Raw genomic sequence first — 18,412 nt, forward strand, 5'->3', positions numbered from 1 at the left:
AAAGTTAGTTTAAAAGTAAATCCACATTGTTCTTAAGGGGGGCATCATGTTACCATATACACACACACACACACACTGATGCATCAATCAGACAATGAAAATGCAATGCATATAGTCAAGTTATTATTGCTCAAATCACACTTGGAGAAGTGTAAGAGGTGTCAGTAGTGCGTCTCACCACATCAGTCCTGATCTCCTCTCTGACCGCCTGGATGGTGTCTCTACACTCTGCCAGCAGGCTTTCATATAGGTGTTCCTTTGTTTCTTCATTATCTGCCTGTGAAAAGTAAGAGACTAAACAGTCAGGATACCTGCATTCACTGTGTATTTTGTGCATAACTGTACAGTGATCAAATCTTTCTCAAATGGCATGTGCTCTATAGCTATAAAAGTGTCTTTACATTAAAGGTTTTGGTGCAGACATGTGCATGTGATTTTAGGTTCATTTGGTTTGGTGGGAAAGGTTTCCTGAACTTAAGTGCACAGGATTGTCTAACAAGATGTGTAGTCCAGTAGTGATCAAAATTGTGGATTGATACTCGTAAACTATGATCTTAAGAGAGTTGTCCTTTTAACTCAAATGCCAAGTGTCAGTTACATAGCAGTTACTAGGAGTAGATTGCTTTTGTAGTTAATATTTTTTGTTAAAGCCTAAAATCAGACATCAAGAAAGTTTGTTTTGTTCATGCTTATGCTTTATCCTGTTTATGTTAGTTGAGGAGCAATAGTAATAAAGTAATAAAAAAAAACAGTTTGCCCTGCTAACAGTCAAATTTGTGTTGCATTCGAACCCCTAGATGGGGAGGAAACAATGCATTTAATAATGGAATTAGAAAGTCATTTGGCAGGGACAAACACTTAAACTGAGGCTTAAAAGTAATCAAATGTAAAATAACACTGCAGAGTTTTCACTGTATAAATTGATAGATTAATGCTTATTAAAGCTATAGTTTATCATTCAAGAGATGAGTAATTTTCACTTTGCCTTTTGTTATTTGATTCACATGAATGGCACAATTGTAAGCAGGTTTATTAGACTGCTGCCCCTTTAAGACTAAATGCAGATCTAATAATACACATTTTCTCCCAACTATTAACGCACATTTAAGACACTATTTAAGTAAATACTCTCCAATTTGGTCATTTTGACAGGCTATTTTTGTGTGTATTTAATCGTTTAGATGCGCACACAAAGCCTAAATTATAATTTGCTTGTAGTTACTGTCCGTTTCGGAGCGCACACACACAAACCGCCTAGAAGTTGGAAACTGTCTCTTGTGTGGATTATTGTGCTTTTAATAGCTCTATCATCAAACACGTCCCACAATTTAGCAACAGTAGAGACTGCATTTTACAACAATCACCGATTGTGCAGATTTGATGTTAAGTTTGGGTTTTAGGGAGAAATGACCCACCGGTGTGAAGGGAAGGAAGTAGCGTTAGACGGAACACGGCTAGTTTAATAGTTCTAACTCGTATTTTCTCTTTATAATCCTTGGAAGCCGAAATTGAAAATAAAAAGATTAAATATCACAGCCCTAAAGTGTGACCAGACTAAAATTCTGTTTAGTTCTCTTGGCCATCGTCACTCATTAAGCAGGGGCTTTCGTGTTGTGCGTGCTGTAGCTCCTTGAGAGAGATCGGTCTCTTCTGGATTACAAATAGCAAAAATGCATCTCAGGCAAATAGTTAAATATTATTGCTATAGAAGGATCATATACTTAATTGTACATCACAATTAAAACACCAGCATAACAACTGTATGAGTAAACCAGATAAAACTGTAAACCTCCAGAGTCTAAGAGGGCAAAATATGGTGAAGATGAAAGACAAGCATCAACACAAACAACGTAACAAAACAAGTTTCTGGAGCATTCCTGTTGTAGCAGAGACTAGGCAAATTAAATACCAACCCCCCCCCAAATTTTTTTTAAATCATAATAAAAGTATAATTAAGAAGCCATCAGATTTCTGTGGGATAAGAAAGAGAAGCATAGAAAGAAAAAAACTAAATGGAAAATTGAATGTTAATTTAATGGTACTGCAACAAAATGAACTTTAGAACACCATGAGAAACAAACATAAGCACACGCCCACACAGAGACTGTGGTCACACCTAACCAACACCTTGCATGACTAACTGCAACAGGGTGAACCAGAATTTCGGTGAAAGCGAGACTGTGTAAGACTAAAACAAAAAAGAAAAAAAAACTAGGAGAGCAGTCCCTAAGAATAGTTATTCTGTCCAGAATGCAGTCTGGTTAAGATGGGACAACATACCACAGATGTGAGCATGCTCATGGGTGAGGTGTGCCTAGGTGGGGAAGATACCAATAACTAGGGGTGGGAGATATTGACAAAAATGAATATCTCAATATTTTTTTCCAATATCTCGATATCGATATTCAGACGATATTTTTGCCATCCTTCAAAGATGTGTGCAAACTGGCAAAGAAGGTCCAGTTGGTCTTTTGACTTGCTGCATTTGACCTATTATTGTAGGCTATAGAAAAAAACAATACAGGAGCTAACTGAACAAAATCTGAGGTAGCCCCTACTTTTTCCACTTACAAAAAAATAAATAAAAAAACGGAACTAGGCACCTCTTGCAACAGTGATTATTAAATCAAACAACAATATTGTTGATGATAAATTCAAAGTAAAAAAAAAAAATATTTTCAAAACGCTATAAATCCATCCATTTTTCCCCAAAACGCTATAAATCCATCCTTTTTTTCCCCAAAAATTGATGGTTTGTCTTTTTAAAAAAGTATTTTGTCTTTTATTTTTCGTGTTTGCATTTATGAGGAAAAAACAATATTACGTGACAGTTCTCCATTATGGACGCGAGCGCTCTGAAAGCGGCACTAAAAGACTTTCAAACTTTCGCAGAGACCTCAAAACAGAAAGCACAAAGCCTTTCTTTAAAACGAATTTCGTTTTGTATTAATTGTATCTTAATTTTAATACATTTTTCATTAACCAATTTCCTGGATTTAATACATAAAAAGTAAATATAGGCTAGCAATCACAACATAAGGTGCTTGAACTGGAGATTATATCATCATGAACCGAAACCTACTCGCCTCACAGGCCTAAAAAATGTGAAATATATTTACAGAAAGCTGGTTCTAAACAAAACCATCCGAAACAAAATAAAACTATGTAGCCTAATAAATGTGCATTTCTCCGGTGCGTTCACTAGCCTACTGCGAAGATCGCGAGTCAATAGCCTATCGTCAACTTCATCTTTGCAGCCGACATAGAAATTAATAAACAATTAAAATGTCTTATTGACATATTTTACATATTAATAATCATTACTTTTGCTGGTTCTGTGAGGCAGCTTTTTAGGTTTATGGCGTTTTGGAAAAGAGCTCTTCACGTACAAACACCGTTTCACCAAGGCACAGCGGCCCTTCAGCACATAAGAACAAAAAGAGAAAAAGCACGGACTTACTAATTACGAAACTTTAATGTGGTTGAACAGGTGAAACAGTCACAAATTCCTCTGCAACTCAAACCTTCTCAGTATACGAGTTATGAAGGAAGAGAACAGCATTACAGTTTTCAGCGCGTCCTCCTCTGATTGCTGTGTTGTGACTGAAAAAGTGCGTGCAGGAGCACATGCGCAAAACGTAGGTTTGTAAAATGTCCTTTTGTAAAATGACATATGATAAAATAAAAATAATTCATATATCATTTTAAAAACGGTTTTGCGCATGTGCTTCTACGCGGACTATTTCGAATTTACGTATGAATGTGCGTTTTTGACGACACGGGACCATGGGCTGGGCGACTCGGAGGTTGCTTCCGGGAATAGTACTGCCCTACAGTATTAAAAATCGCTACATATAATTGTTTAGAAGGTTATAGTGTGCGTTATTTGTTTTCTCTTTAACTTCTTTCAGCTCTTTTCATGTTTGGGGGGTCGGATTGTACAAATTATGAAATATTCGATATCCCAATTTTGCATATCGTCCAGACAACAATTTGGATATTATCGTCTAAACGATATATCGCCCACCTCTACCAATAACTATAACCATTAGGCTAGGAATTTTTTAGTACCACCCCATTTGATTCAAAACAATTCTTGAGATTATAATTCGATTAAAAATCAATTCACAATTTTGAATAAAATTTCGATTCGACATACATGCAGAGATTAGATAGTAGTTAACCGTTTTGTGTTACTTTTCTTATTTGACTGCGGTAGACAGTTTAAGTCTAGAAGAAAAAAAATAATCACAGAATTATTTGTAAACCTTGAAGTTTATTTTGTTTTTTCTTCCCATTTTAGTCCTCAACATTATAAAACAAATGTGATTTAAGCTGACTGCAATCATTACACATGACTAACAGTCTTCTGTAATAAAGCAAGAAAGCCCTGAGCAAATAGAAAAACTACTCAGTACATAAATAAAATTCCTTGATAGAAAAATAAAAAAATGTGCAAATATAAAACTGATAAATAAAATTAAAATAAACATTAAGACAAATACAATATATATATTTTTTTCCAGGTACAGTAGGTTTATTTATTAAGTCTTTGATGTCCCCAGAGTGTGTATGTGAAGTTTTAGCTCAAAATACCACACAGATATGTTTATATAGCATGTTAAAATTGTCACTTTTTGAGGGTGAGCAAAAAGCACCGTTTTGTGTCTGTTCTTTTAAATGCAAACGAGCTGCTGCTCCCGGCACAGAGGGCTGAGCTTCAAGAGCTCGTGTCCTTTTACCTCACACCCACATGCACTGACATTTTCAAAAACTTTTAGCCTTTTATGTTCAAACCGGAGTCAGACAATGATGGAGAGACTCAAGAAGTGACAACATGTAGAAGCAACAGGACATTTCTGTATGGTTAGTTGATGAATTTATGTAGCTTATGTGTAGTTATCTTCTAGTCATTGATTAGCATATTCTGTTATAATAATCTATAAATCGTAGGGCTGGGTATCGTTCAAAAAAATTTCGATACCAATACCGATACCTTGATTTCGATACCGGTTCCTGAACGATACTTTTTTCGATACCAATTTTTTTTTAAATCCATTTTAACAAGATTACATAACACATTACCTCAGAAAAACTTTGGTTTTATTTTTTCAGTTTGACTCATGCTCCTTAGTCAGTGAACAAAGGAACAAAAAAAAGCACAAAGGAACAAAATATTCCTTATACATATACATAAGGAACAAAATATTTTTTTATAAAGATCTCATGCTCACCAAAGCTGAATTTGTTTAAAAAAAATACAGTAAAACTTGTAATATTGTGGAAGAGTATTACAATTTAAAATCTTATTTGAATATATTTCAAAATGTAATTTTTTCCTGTGTTGTCAAAGCTGAATTTTCAAAATCATTACTCACATGATCCTTCAGAAATATGAAAACAGTTTTTGGAAACTATGATGCATTTTTTCATGATTCTTTGATGAATATAAATTTCAAAAGAACAGCATTTATTTGAAACAGAAATCTTTTGTAACATTACACATGTTTTAAGGTCATTTTTGATCACTTTAATGCATCCTTACTGAAAAAAAATTCTGACCAACACATTTTTGAACGGCAGTGTACATTCAGTAAATTGCAATATAAGCACTGTCAGAGTGATCAACAAGGTATCTCTTCATTTACCAGTCAAAGACGGAGCAACTTTCTGCTCTTATGTTTACTCCGTGCACTGTCAAGGGCTTCATCATATCTGTCGCGGTACCGGTCTTTGCAGCAATTATTTTACCGCAAATACTGCATCACGCGCTGTTGGCATCGAGCCTGGAGAAATGTAGCCACATTTTTGATCGACTTTTCCACATCTTTAGGGTATTGTGAGTGTGTGTGTTCGCGTCTCATTGAGTATGTGCGCGAGTTTGTGTGTGTGTGTGCTCGCGTCTCATATGAGAATGTGCGTGGACAGTTTGTGCGCGCGCGCGCCTCATGAGTATGTGCGCAGAGAGTTCTGCACGTCTCGTGTGTGTAGAGTGCGTGTATGTGCGTGAGCGACTTTAATTAGGCGTGTCGTTGTGCATTTCATATGTATTTGTTTGAGCACTGACATTGACGAGTTAACCCCTTAGGTATCGAAATCTGGTACCGAAAAACAAGTCATTTTTCGATACTCGATAGTATCGAGGCAATTCGGTCGGTACCTAAAAAGTATCGAACTCGGTACCCAGCCCTAATAAATCGCGTTCCCGGGGGCAGGGTTTATGTAAATTCTAGGGTTGGTGATGTCGCTAACCCGGAAGGAATGTCGTGTAGTCCCTACCAGCCATTTGTTATAGTCCTACAAAAAGCTTTTTAGTCTTTAAAAAAAATTAAATAATAATTATATATATATTTTTGTCTTTAAAATAAACATGTAAATAAAGCGCGCACACACACATAATTATATATATATACAGTACAGGTCAAAAGTTTGGAAACATTACTATTTTTAATGTTTTTGAAAGAAGTTTCTTGTGCTCATCAAGCCTGCATTTATTTGATCAAAAGTACAGAAAAAAATGAAATAGTGATATATTATTACAATTTAAAATAATTGGTTTTCAATTTATTATACTTTAAATGATCATTTATTTCTGTGATGCAAAGCAGAATTTTCACATGATCCTTTAGAAATCATTCTAATATGATGATTCATTATCAAAGTTGGAAACAGTTCTGCTGCTTAATATTTTTTCATAACCTGTGATACTTTTTTAGGATACTTTGATGAATAAAAAGTAAAAAAAAAAAAAAGCAGCAAATGTTTTAAAAATAGAAATCTTTTGTAACAATATACACTACTGGTCAGTAATTTGGGGTCAGAAATTTTTTTTCTTTTTTTTGAAATAAATCAATACTTTTATTCAGCAAGGATGTGTTAAATTGATAAAAAGTGATAGTAAAGAAGATTTATATTATTAGAAAATATCTTTTTATTTTGAATAAATGCAGTTCTTTTTAACCTTTTATTCATCAAATATATTAGGCAGCAGAACTGTTTCCAACACTCATAATAAATCAGAATATTAGAATGATTTCTAAAGGATCATGTGATAGACTGGATGTCACATGTGACACTGAAGACTGGAGTAATGATGCTGAAAATTCAGCTTTGCATTACAGGAATAAATTATTTTTTAAAGTATATTCAAATAGAAAACTATTATTTTAAGTTGTAATAATATTTCACAATATTACTGTTTTCTTCCTGTATTTTTGATCAAATAAACGCAGCCTTGAGACTTCATTAGAATTAACATAGCATTAGAGACTTAGCATAACTTAGCATTAGAGACTTCTTTCAAAAATCTAAAAAAACGTAATGTTTCCAAACTTTTGACCTGTACTGTGTGTGTGATATATATAGATATATATATGTGTGTGTGTGTGTGCTTTATTTACATGCATGTAGATTACGTGCGTCTCTTTCACAGAAAATGCTGCTCCATATGAACTGTTATTTATGTGTGGAGCGCGTCTCAAAAATCCATCTCTGCATATGCTGCAAGTGTGGGTACGCAAAGGATACTATTTGTCCTATCAGATTTGTAAGATAAATAATTTATAAACCTATGCCAAAACAGGAGAATACATCAATGCGTTTATAAATATGCAAACTGTTCATCACGATTTCCAAAAAAGTTTAAACGCTCGCTCTGAGTTTGCATGTTTCTATGCACAAATTCTTGTTCAAGAAATTACAGTGGCTGTAGTATTTCTATCATAAAGAAGTGGCAAACTATTAAAGATTAAGTAAATATTACAATTAGACTAATGTTGTTTTGGTCAATATTAAACAAGGATTTGATCTGCTGTAAAGTGTAACACCAGGCAGTTGGCGCCCTCTGCAGGCATTTGTTATAATATATAATGTACAGAAGTTTACATTATGTATTTTATCTATAAAACAATATGATTACCTGCTTTTGATACTTTATTTGAACCAAATATTATTGTCTTATTTTTATTATATATGTATTTTAAGTCATTTTAAAGGCTTGGGTCTTTGCTTAGGTCCATTTTTATTAGCACAAAAAAATATTTGATTACTCAATTAAGTCAAAATAATAGACCACTTACTTGCTTATCAAAATAATAGTGACAGCCCTAGAAAACTCTTTTCAGACAATTCACTCTTAACTGGAATATAGCAGTATCCACAACATCTATTCTGTTTATCTACCCCTTTTCCATCTGCTTGGATCCTGCCTGCCACTTGGATCCTACCAGCAGCATGGCTCTTAGTTTTAAGTTTTATAGTTTATCAACTAATAGAAGACTAAACTAATATCAACCAATACATCTCAGTTGATTATGAAGGACTAAAAATGACAGAACGAAAAATAAATAAATAAATAAATGTAGAAATAAATAAATAAATGCAGAAATAATAGTGAAAATAAATACATTTTGGTAATATAAATGGCTATTTCTGTATTTGCATGTATTTATTTATTTATTTATGCATTTCTATATGTATTTATTTATGTATTTATACATTTATTTATTTATATATTTATACATGCATTTATTTCTACATTAATTTATTCCTACATTTATTTATTTCTGTATTTCCACATTTCTACATTTATTTATTTCTGTATTTCCACATTTCTACATTTATTTATTTCTGTATTTCCACATTTCTACATTTATTTTTCCCTGCGCATGTATGCTAATTGACCTATGGCTAAGCCACGCCCCCAAACGCGATGAGCCAATCACAGTACGCATAGCTAACCCAATACACTCGGTCATTCTCTGCTTCCACGTCCATTGCAATGCATTGCAGTTAGTCAGTTTTTATTCGTTTTTATGTTTTTTCTTGTCATTTTGGCTTATAAAACGGTGTGTGTGTGATTTTGGTTGGGTGACAGTTGTAGGTTACAGTTTGACAAGAGTTTACAGTTTGACAAAAGCACAATGTTGTGTTTTACACAAATAAGTAGGCTAAACACTTTGCAGTTTTAATTATGTCCTGTATGAACAAAATGGAGTATGTTTTTATGTTTCGACTGTTCGATCACGCCCGCTCTGACACACACATTCCAGCATTGCAATCTGACATCGCAGCCTGTTCTTCTGCGCTCACACCAAATGCGAATAGAGCGTCAAATTCGCGCGTATCGCGTCTAGTTCGACGCTTGAACATTTTGAATCCAAAGCGAATAGGACGCGTATAAAGCGAGCGTTTGAAGCAAAATAGCACCAAACTATAAGTTGCGTTTACACTGTGAACTGTAAATCTTTGTCTGGAGCTGAAGCTTATCGACCTTCTCAACAATAAAATTATTAATATAACCCTCCAATGTATATTTAAGGCCCTTTTGGTGACATCGAGGTGATATATAATCTTTCTGTCTCCAAAAAATCATCAATTGCCTCCTGTGAAATGTCTCCTACTGTGACAGCTGCCATAGCGCCTGTTACCGAATGTTGACTGTTTGTCTGAGTGAGTGGAGGGGGCGTGGCTTAGCCATAGGTCAATTAGCATACATGCGCAGGGAAAAATAAATGTAGAAATGTGGAAATACAGAAATAAATAAATGTAGAAATGTGGAAATACAGAAATAAATAAATGTAGGAATAAATAAATGTAGAAATAAATACATATATAAATATATAAATAAATAAATAAATATATAAATACATACATATATAAATAAATGTATAAATACATAAATAAATACATAGAAATGCATAAATAAATAAATGTAAAAATACAGAAATAGCCATTTATATTACCAAAATGTATTTATTAGGGGTTCAAGCACGAAGTTCTGAAACCCTATTGTAATTGTGCTGATTTTTATTAGGGGTTCAAGCATGAAATGCTGAAACCCTATTGTAATTGTGCTGATTTTTATTATTAGGGGTTCAAGCACGAAGTGCTGAAACCCTATTGTAATTGTCCTGATTTTTAGGGGTTCAAGCACGAAGTGCTGAAACCCTATTGTAATTGCTCTGATTTTTAGGGGTTCAAGCAGGAAGTGCTGAAACCCTATTGTAATTGTCCTGATTTTTAGGGGTTCAAGCACGAAGTGCTGAAACCCTATTGTAATTGCTCTGATTTTTAGGGGTTCAAGCACGAAGTGCTGAAACCCTATTGTAATTGTACTGATTTTTAGGGGTTCAAGCACGAAGTGCTGAAACCCTATTGTAATTGTACTGATTTTTATTAGGGGTTCAAGCACGAAGTGCTGAAACCCTATTGTAATTGTCCTGATTTTTATTATTATTATTCTCCTGTAAAACGCATCGTGCAGCCCAAACCGTAAGTGCTGGAGACTTGAAACTTTGCCAGATGGTAGTACAAAAATCGAGGAGAAGTTATCAAATTATGACCCCGATTGGCCAATAGGTGGCGCTATAGTAAGCAAAAGTACGAAATCGCTAATTACTCCTAGACGGTTTGTTGTAGACTCAAGTGTCTTATATCACTGTAATCCTTGGCTCAAGACGGGCAAAACGTATATCTCCGATTTCATTTCCGGTATGCAAATTTTTCCGCCATTTTGAATTTTGTCAAAAACCTACTTTTGCAAAGTAGTCTGTGGTTTTTCGCCCGATCGGAACCAAACAAGTGCAGAAATGTTCTTTAGAGTCTGATTATTAATAATTATCGGAAAAAAAAAGTGGAAATTTCCATTCACGAAATCGGACACTAGTTGGCGCTAACGAGTTTTAAGGCTCTGTAATCACGTGGTGTTACAAATTTCATCAGAAAATGCATATCATTTGATAGATCTCCTCATGCTGAACAACTTTGCCTCTAGAACCATTGCTGTCAATCAAACCGTTCATTAAATATTTGCGAACATGTTAAAAACCTACTTTTGCGAACTAGTCCCTGGTTTTTCGCCCAATCGGAACCAGACCAGTCTAGGACAATTCTCTGTACTCTCTAGATCAATAATTATCGAAAAAAAGTTGAACTTTTGCATTTGCCTGGCTGTAACAGGGTCATTTAGGAAAGGGGAGGGACAAAAAAAACACTCAAAAGCCTATAAATCCTAAACGAAAACTCAGAACTTCACAATAATTGGTGAGCATATGTAACATAACATCATTAACAAGCATGCAAAATGTCATGAAGATCGGACTATAGGTGGCGCTATAACTGTTAAAAAGCTTTGAAAACCATATATTTCCTATGGTAAATTGCTTTGACCAAGTGTCCCAAAAGCCTATATCTTTTAAATGAATGCTATATTCTTAAAAACAAGTCAGAACATGAAATTACTCTTAATAAGCATGAAAAATTTCAGACAGATCAGACAAAATTTGCCTCTATAACAGTTAAAAAGGTGAAAATGATATAACGTCATATTAAGCCAATAAGTGGTATTTTACTGCCCCCTGCTGTCATTTCATCATACTGCTGCCTAATATTGTTATATAATTCATATTTAGACTTTATAAAATCATTATTTTAGCATTTACAATGACATTTTGTCAAAACTCATCTATTGGAGTATTGTGTCACAATTGTGATTGACAATTGTGTCACTGAGATATAGAAATGGAAAACGAAAGTAAAACGGGCATTTAAGCCACGCCCCCGAATACAAATTCACTCATAACTCGAAAACGGAAAGTCGTTGCGCGCTCAAATTTTGATGGTAAGGTCCTCTCCAGGCTCTTGATCGAAACGTGTCGTCACGGGCCTCGGGAGCGCGACCCCCGACTTTGAACAGCCGTAACTCCTGACCCAGACCACCCCGAACCTTGTGTGAGAGCTCGTTGGAAAGGGCCCGTCGTTGGCTAGCTTTGAACAGTCATAAGTCCCGGCCCTAATCGCCCAAAAACAAAGTGATGGTGTCATTCAACAGGGCTCCTCGAGCACTATCTATGCTCTGAGTTTCAGAATATTTCGCGTTCTGGTTCCCGAGATATAAGTGAAAAACCAAATTCCCATTCATTCACTCATTCATTCAAACACTTCAATTGTAAAATGCAAGCTATAATACCACTTTTGTCCACTTGAGGGAGCAGTAGGATTACACATTACGTTTTCATTAGCTTTCAGTATTGGGAAACAAACAAATGCTTTAAACAGCAATCTTTTTTATTATAATTGGACTGTAGCTATCGATTATTTTAGTAATCGAGTATTCTATTCAAGTAATCGGATAAAAAAATTGTGGTAAAAAATAGATTCAAGTTAACAACAGCCTTTAAAATTACTTAAAATACAAATATATAATAACAAGCCACAATAATTGGTTCAAGTAAAGTATCAAAGTAAGTAATTATATTGGTTTTACTGAAGAACACTGTTAAAATATACCCATGTAAAATAAATTATATAAACTAATATAAACATAACTTATGTACATAAATAACAAATGCCTGCAGAGGGCGCCAGCGGCCTGGTTGTTGTTACACTAAGCCTGGCATTATCAAATCCTTGTTTAATATTGTCCAAACAATTAATTCAAATGTCAACTTAACCTTTAATATTTGGCCACTTCTGTACGATAGAAATGCTACAGTCACTGTAATTTCTTGAACGAGAACATGTGCACATCAAAACACGCAAACTCAGAGAAAGAGTTTAAACTTATATTTTGAAATCGCAATGTTTAAACTTTTATTTTGAAATTGCGATGAACAGCAGTTTGAGAAACCCAGATGTGCTCCACAAATGATAACAGTGCAACTATGAAACACAAACTGCGTCCGACTTGCGTTCCCATATTTGCACGTCATTGGAAACCTAAACAAACAGCACTGCAGAGACTGAGTTTGCTTGGAGCAGCGTTTACTGTGGACGGAGCTGAGGTAATTTTAACATGTAGGCTAATCTGCACTCATGTAATTGAAGCGTCTTCTCTGTGAAAAAAACAAACAAACAAAAAACAGAGGATATATTTATTTAACTGAATCACAGCCTTTGTGATTTCACTAGAGGCGGCCTTACCTATGTTTCACCCGTTTCAATTGAAACGGGCCCCGCCCTCCAAGGGGGCCCCCAACAGAACAGGAAAATCCCATTCATTTTCTCCCTAGGATATTTATTTTCAGACATAATGTCTAAAGTGGTCTCCAACACGTCACTCGCGAGAGTAGCTCGTAGCCTGATTGGAGGTAGCTCGCCAAGGGCCGTTCACATATCGCGTCTTTTGCGCGCTCAAGTTCGTTATTTCAAATAATTGAAGCGACGCGCTCATTTTTTCCAGGCGCAACGAGTCAATATGAAGGATGGGGGTGCACCCAAACTACGGGTGTTTTTTTCTTCTCCGTAAATAAATCTTCTAGCAGAGCTACAGCAAGCGTTTATCGGTAGTGGAAATCCATTAGCTATTAAAACTTCTCTCGCTTTGTGAGCGGAGAGCGCATGGTACATAGCAACGACAGACGCCACGGGAAAATCGGACCGAATTTTACTATTAATAATAAAAGATAAGCTAATGTGCATTGTAAATGTCAGTATTTTGTCTTTTTTGAATCATTCTTTTTATAAAAATGATTTAAAGGCTGAAATATGCGAGGTTTATCTTTTTATAAAAACTTTTTTGTCAAAACTTTATTTGAACTTGTACATGTTAGTAGATAACATGTTGCAAGACACTCTCAAATTTGGCCATCATTTTTAATGTTACTATTTTAATGTTTATGTAAACAAAAAGTGCATATTGATGGTAAGTTTATTTGTTATTTGCTGGTTTTCGACATAAAACTTGGTGAATTGATTTTATTGTGTATAGTATTAGTACTTTTTGAACAGGATTATGTGATAACCATGCTCATTTTGGTCACTATAATCATGAAATTACATTTTCATACCATTTCATCTCAAGTTATGATGCACTATAAAAACAACAATAATTATGTGTTTTTACAGTATAATATTTTTTTTTTTATGTCAATTAAGGGTGACATATATAGGCCTACAATAACTCGTTTAGGTCTAAAACAGTTAGCATAGTTGTTAATATGAGAGTTATGAGACATTATTTAAGAGATTTAATTATTGCATATAGCTCTCGGCCACTTTCATTTTTAAAAAGTAGCTAAAAAAGGTTGGAGACCCCTAAACCATCCAAGTTAGATTGACCACGAGCTACGAGGCTGTGAAACGAAAGTTTCTGCTCCTATAAAAGCCACAAAGTATAAAAATCAACCTTGTTATTTGCAATCTTCTGGAGAAATACTACACTACCCATAATTCTAAGCAAAACACTGACGTCTCTGATTGGTCGAACTTGAGTCGCGCCGCGGTTACCATGGCGACGTTTACCGCCCCTGCGAACGGTGATCTGAAGTAAATAAATACCGGTAGTTTATGTGTTTATACTTTGCCTTTTTTCCGTAAGGTTAAAACGTTGTTGTTGTTTTTTTGAGCAGGGAAATAATTTGAATAGGAAATGAAACGTACATATGCCAGTGGTGCCTGTTCATGAAGCTGAAAGTGCGCGTAATAAAATAATATGATGCAAACCAACAAGAATCCTTGCTTTTTTCTGCTCATGTTTACATTTTATGTGGGCAGGGCCCCATATTAGTTACTGAAACGGGCCCCCAGATGCTTAAGGCCGCCCCTGGATTTCACAATGGCACTATGCTAAATTATGACTGTACATGGTGGGCTCCAGACTGCGACCAATTGGTCGCATTTTGCGACCATTTTTCCTGCCGGTGCGACCAAATATTTATTTAGGTCGCGCTGGCGCGACCACAACGTTGCCGAGCAGCGAATTCAAACAAAATGAAAGCGGAACGAAAATGCGCTAACTTACTCCTTTATGCTTCACAGACCGTTTATTAGTTTGAATCAATAATAGACAGCGCAGCCCATAGATATAATATATAAACGCGTTTATATATGATATCTATGGCGCAGCCTATGAGCGCAGCAGCCCGAACTTGCCAGTCGCGGGCCGATCTCGATCACGCGACACTGTTACTAGGAGATCCAGACTCTGGAGATCCAGTGAAGAAATCCATTGAATTCGCCTCAGAATTAATAACATAATCAGATATCAGATCAAACAGCGCTGATGTGGAAACCAGGAGAAACACTGGGCTTTCAGACCACAAATCAGCGACATTCACCATGGATTTAATGTAGTAACTGTAACCATAATGTGACAGAAATAGTCAAACGCTTACAAGTACTAACTGTTAGGCTACTCATCTTTTTCCAGCACTTCAAAACTATCATATATAAATGTTATTTTTAATGTGATGACCAACACATTTTTTTTGTTCATCCTTCAAAAATGGTCTTATTTAAACTCTTATTTATACACTTATTTAAAAATAATAAAATAAATAAATTACCATTGTAAACAGTAGGATGCTTATTGGCTATTTTCACTCCCTAATATAATTTATTTCACTCGGTTTGCTTTTTAATTAATATTAAGACATTATGAATGATAATAATTAAAGTTAATTTCATCTACACCCTAAACTAAGCTTAGTGCTTTATTGTCAGCCCCAGTGCTACCAGATATTTTTTTGTAAAACTCAGTGTCTGCGGTGCCGCTGCCCTCAGATGTTAGTCTGGTGCCTGTGAACTTAAAATAAAACTGCACATTGTAATATCTGTACATTAAGTCTATTTATTATTAAATAATAAATAAATAATTTGTCAGTAGTTATTTTGGGGGAAATTTGAATAATTGCATTGCAAGTTGATTTAAGGTGTGCCCCTAAATTTTCAGTCAGGGGCTACAGCGCTCCTAGTAAAAAAAGTTAGTCTGGAGCCCTGTTTAAATATCGCGTTGTCCTAGAAAACTGTAATTCTGCGGTTGTTGGATTCTCATCTGTGGAATGCACCACTTTCAGTATTTTGCCAATTACTCGAGGGGTAAATTGCAATCAAGGATTTTTTTAAATCGAGTACTTGACTATAATCGAGGAATCTTTACAGCCCTATACTGGTAACATAGTTTTATATTATTAGATCACAAAGAAATGCCTATTTTTATACAATTAAATATATTTTCTCAATAACATATCCAAAAAACATATTTGTGTGTGTGTGTGTGTGTAAGCATGCATTATTGAGTTAACATGGAAAGACTGGTTTGATTTAGTGCAGAAAACTGGTGCAAATCATGAAGTTTAAAGTGAAAGTGAGCCAATAAGTGGTCTTTTACTGGCTTCTGCTGGCCATTCTACTTATTAATGAAGTCTTTTCACATGTGCTTTTGGATTCATTCATATTTAGAGTAGACACAAAAAAAATCACTTGTATAACAATAACTATTATAACACAATCATATTTTGTCAGTGTTTATCACTTCATTTGCACTGACACTTCACATAATTGCTAGTAATGTGGTAAATCATGGTAAATCACGCTAGAAACATGGTAAGTCATAGTAAATAATAGTAGAATGTGGTGTATCAAGGTAAATCATGTAAGAATCCTAGTAAATCATTCTAGAACGTGGTATATCATGCTAGAACATGGTAAATCATGGTAAACTATGCTAGAACAGGGTAAATCATGGTAAACCATCATAAATCATGATGAACTATGGTAAATCATTTTAGAATGTGGTATATCATGGTAAATCATGCTAGAACATGATCTTTTCCATCTATGATGTCAGTGGTTACATGCTTGCTAAATAAAACTTAATAACTTTTTATGCTTTTGTGCTTTAAGGCCTTAAAGGCCTTAATTGCTTGAACCCCGATAAATGCTGCTTGCAGCTTTAATTAGGGGTTCAAGCACGAAGTGCTGAAACCCTATTGTAATTGTACTGATTTTTATTAGGGGTTCAAGCACGAAGTGCTGAAACCCTATTGTAATTGTACTGATTTTTATTAGGGGTTCAAGCACGAAGTGCTGAAACCCTATTGTAATTGCTCTGATTTTTAGGGGTTCAAGCATGAAATGCTGAAACCCTATTGTAATTGTAAGGATTCGTAAAACGCATCGTGCAGGACAAACCGTAAGGCCTAGAGACTTGAAACCTGGCCAGATGGTAGGCCTCAATGTGGGGACAACCTATCAGAGTATGACCCCGATTGGCCCATAGGTGGCGCTACAGCAACCAAAAGTTCAAAATCGCTCATAACTCTTAGACCGTTTGTCCCAGGATCAAGTGTCTTATATCGTTGGAATCCTTGGCTCGAGGCGGACAAAATGGCTATCTCCGATTTGGATGTAGGCAGGGAAACATTTCTGCTATGTCGAATTTTGTCCAAAACCTACTTTTGCGAACTAGTCCCTGGTTTTTCGCCCGATCGGAACCAAACCAGTCTAGGACAATTCTCTGGACTCTCTAGATCAATAATTATCAAAAAAAAGTTGAACTTTGGCATTTGGGTGGCTGTAACAGGGTCATTTAGAAAAGGGGCGTGGCAAAATACACTCAAAAGCCTATAAATCCCAAAGGAAAACTCAGAACTTGACCAAAATTGATGAGCATATGTGTCAGAACACGGTGAGGAAGCATGCAGAGTTTCATGGAGATCGGACCATAGGTGGCGCTATAACTGGCAAAAAGCCTTCATTCTTATTAGGGGTTCAAGCATGAAATGCTGAAACCCTATTGTAATTGTAAGGATTCGTAAAACGCATCGTGCAGGACAAACCGTAAGGCCTAGAGACTTGAAACCTGGCCAGATGGTAGGCCTCAATGTGGGGACAACCTATCAGAGTATGACCCCGATTGGCCCATAGGTGGCGCTACAGCAACCAAAAGTTCAAAATCGCTCATAACTCTTAGACCGTTTGTCCCAGGATCAAGTGTCTTATATCGTTGGAATCCTTGGCTCGAGGCGGACAAAATGGCTATCTCCGATTTGCTCGCCCTTCAGGCGCCAATTTCGAGTAAATTGCATTTTTTTGAAAAACCTATTTTTGCAAACTTCTCCTAGGTTTTTCGCCCGATCGGAACCAAACCACTGCCTGAGTATTCTCTGGAGTCTGTCAATCAATAATCATCCAAAAAATTCAAAATTTCAATTAACGGTCGATAAGGGGAACCAAAATATTTGATGGCACCATGGCCACTTTTACTAAAACGGTTATAAATTGTGAACAGAAAGAGATTTTTTTGCTAAACTTGGGATACATCTTCCAGAGCTCAACCTGAGATCACTTGAGAGAAATCGCAACAATTGGCCACTTGGTGGCACTATAAAATGGTTATAACTTGTGAACGGAATGAGATATTTTCGCAAAACTTGGGACACATGTTCATGAGCTCATTCTGAGGTCACGTGAAAAAAAGACATGACAATTGGCCACTTGGTGGCACTATAAAATGGTTATAACTTGTGAGCGGAAAGAGATATTTTCGCTAAACTTGGCACACATGTTCATAAGCTCAATCTGAGTTGACATGAAAAAAATCGTGACAATTGGCCACTTGGTGGCGCTATAACAGTGAAAAAAATCATGAAAATAGCTATAAGCGCACCCAACTGTTAGTCTACTGAAAATT

General features: G+C 35.6%; 1 protein-coding gene across 1 annotated transcript in view; it reads right to left on the bottom strand.

The window, feature by feature from the left end:
• Window positions 1-18,412, bottom strand: part of srp68 (signal recognition particle 68) — an 80,255-nt gene that overhangs the window by 24,085 nt on the left and 37,758 nt on the right. Inside the window, exon 9 of the mRNA XM_084129377.1 lies at window positions 179-277. Coding sequence (XP_083985503.1) covers window positions 179-277 — 99 coding nt within the window. The remainder of the gene's footprint in view (window positions 1-178; window positions 278-18,412) is intronic.

This window comes from Abramis brama (assembly GCF_963993115.1).
Source record: "Abramis brama genome assembly, chromosome: 11".
NCBI lineage: Eukaryota > Metazoa > Chordata > Actinopteri > Cypriniformes > Leuciscidae > Abramis > Abramis brama.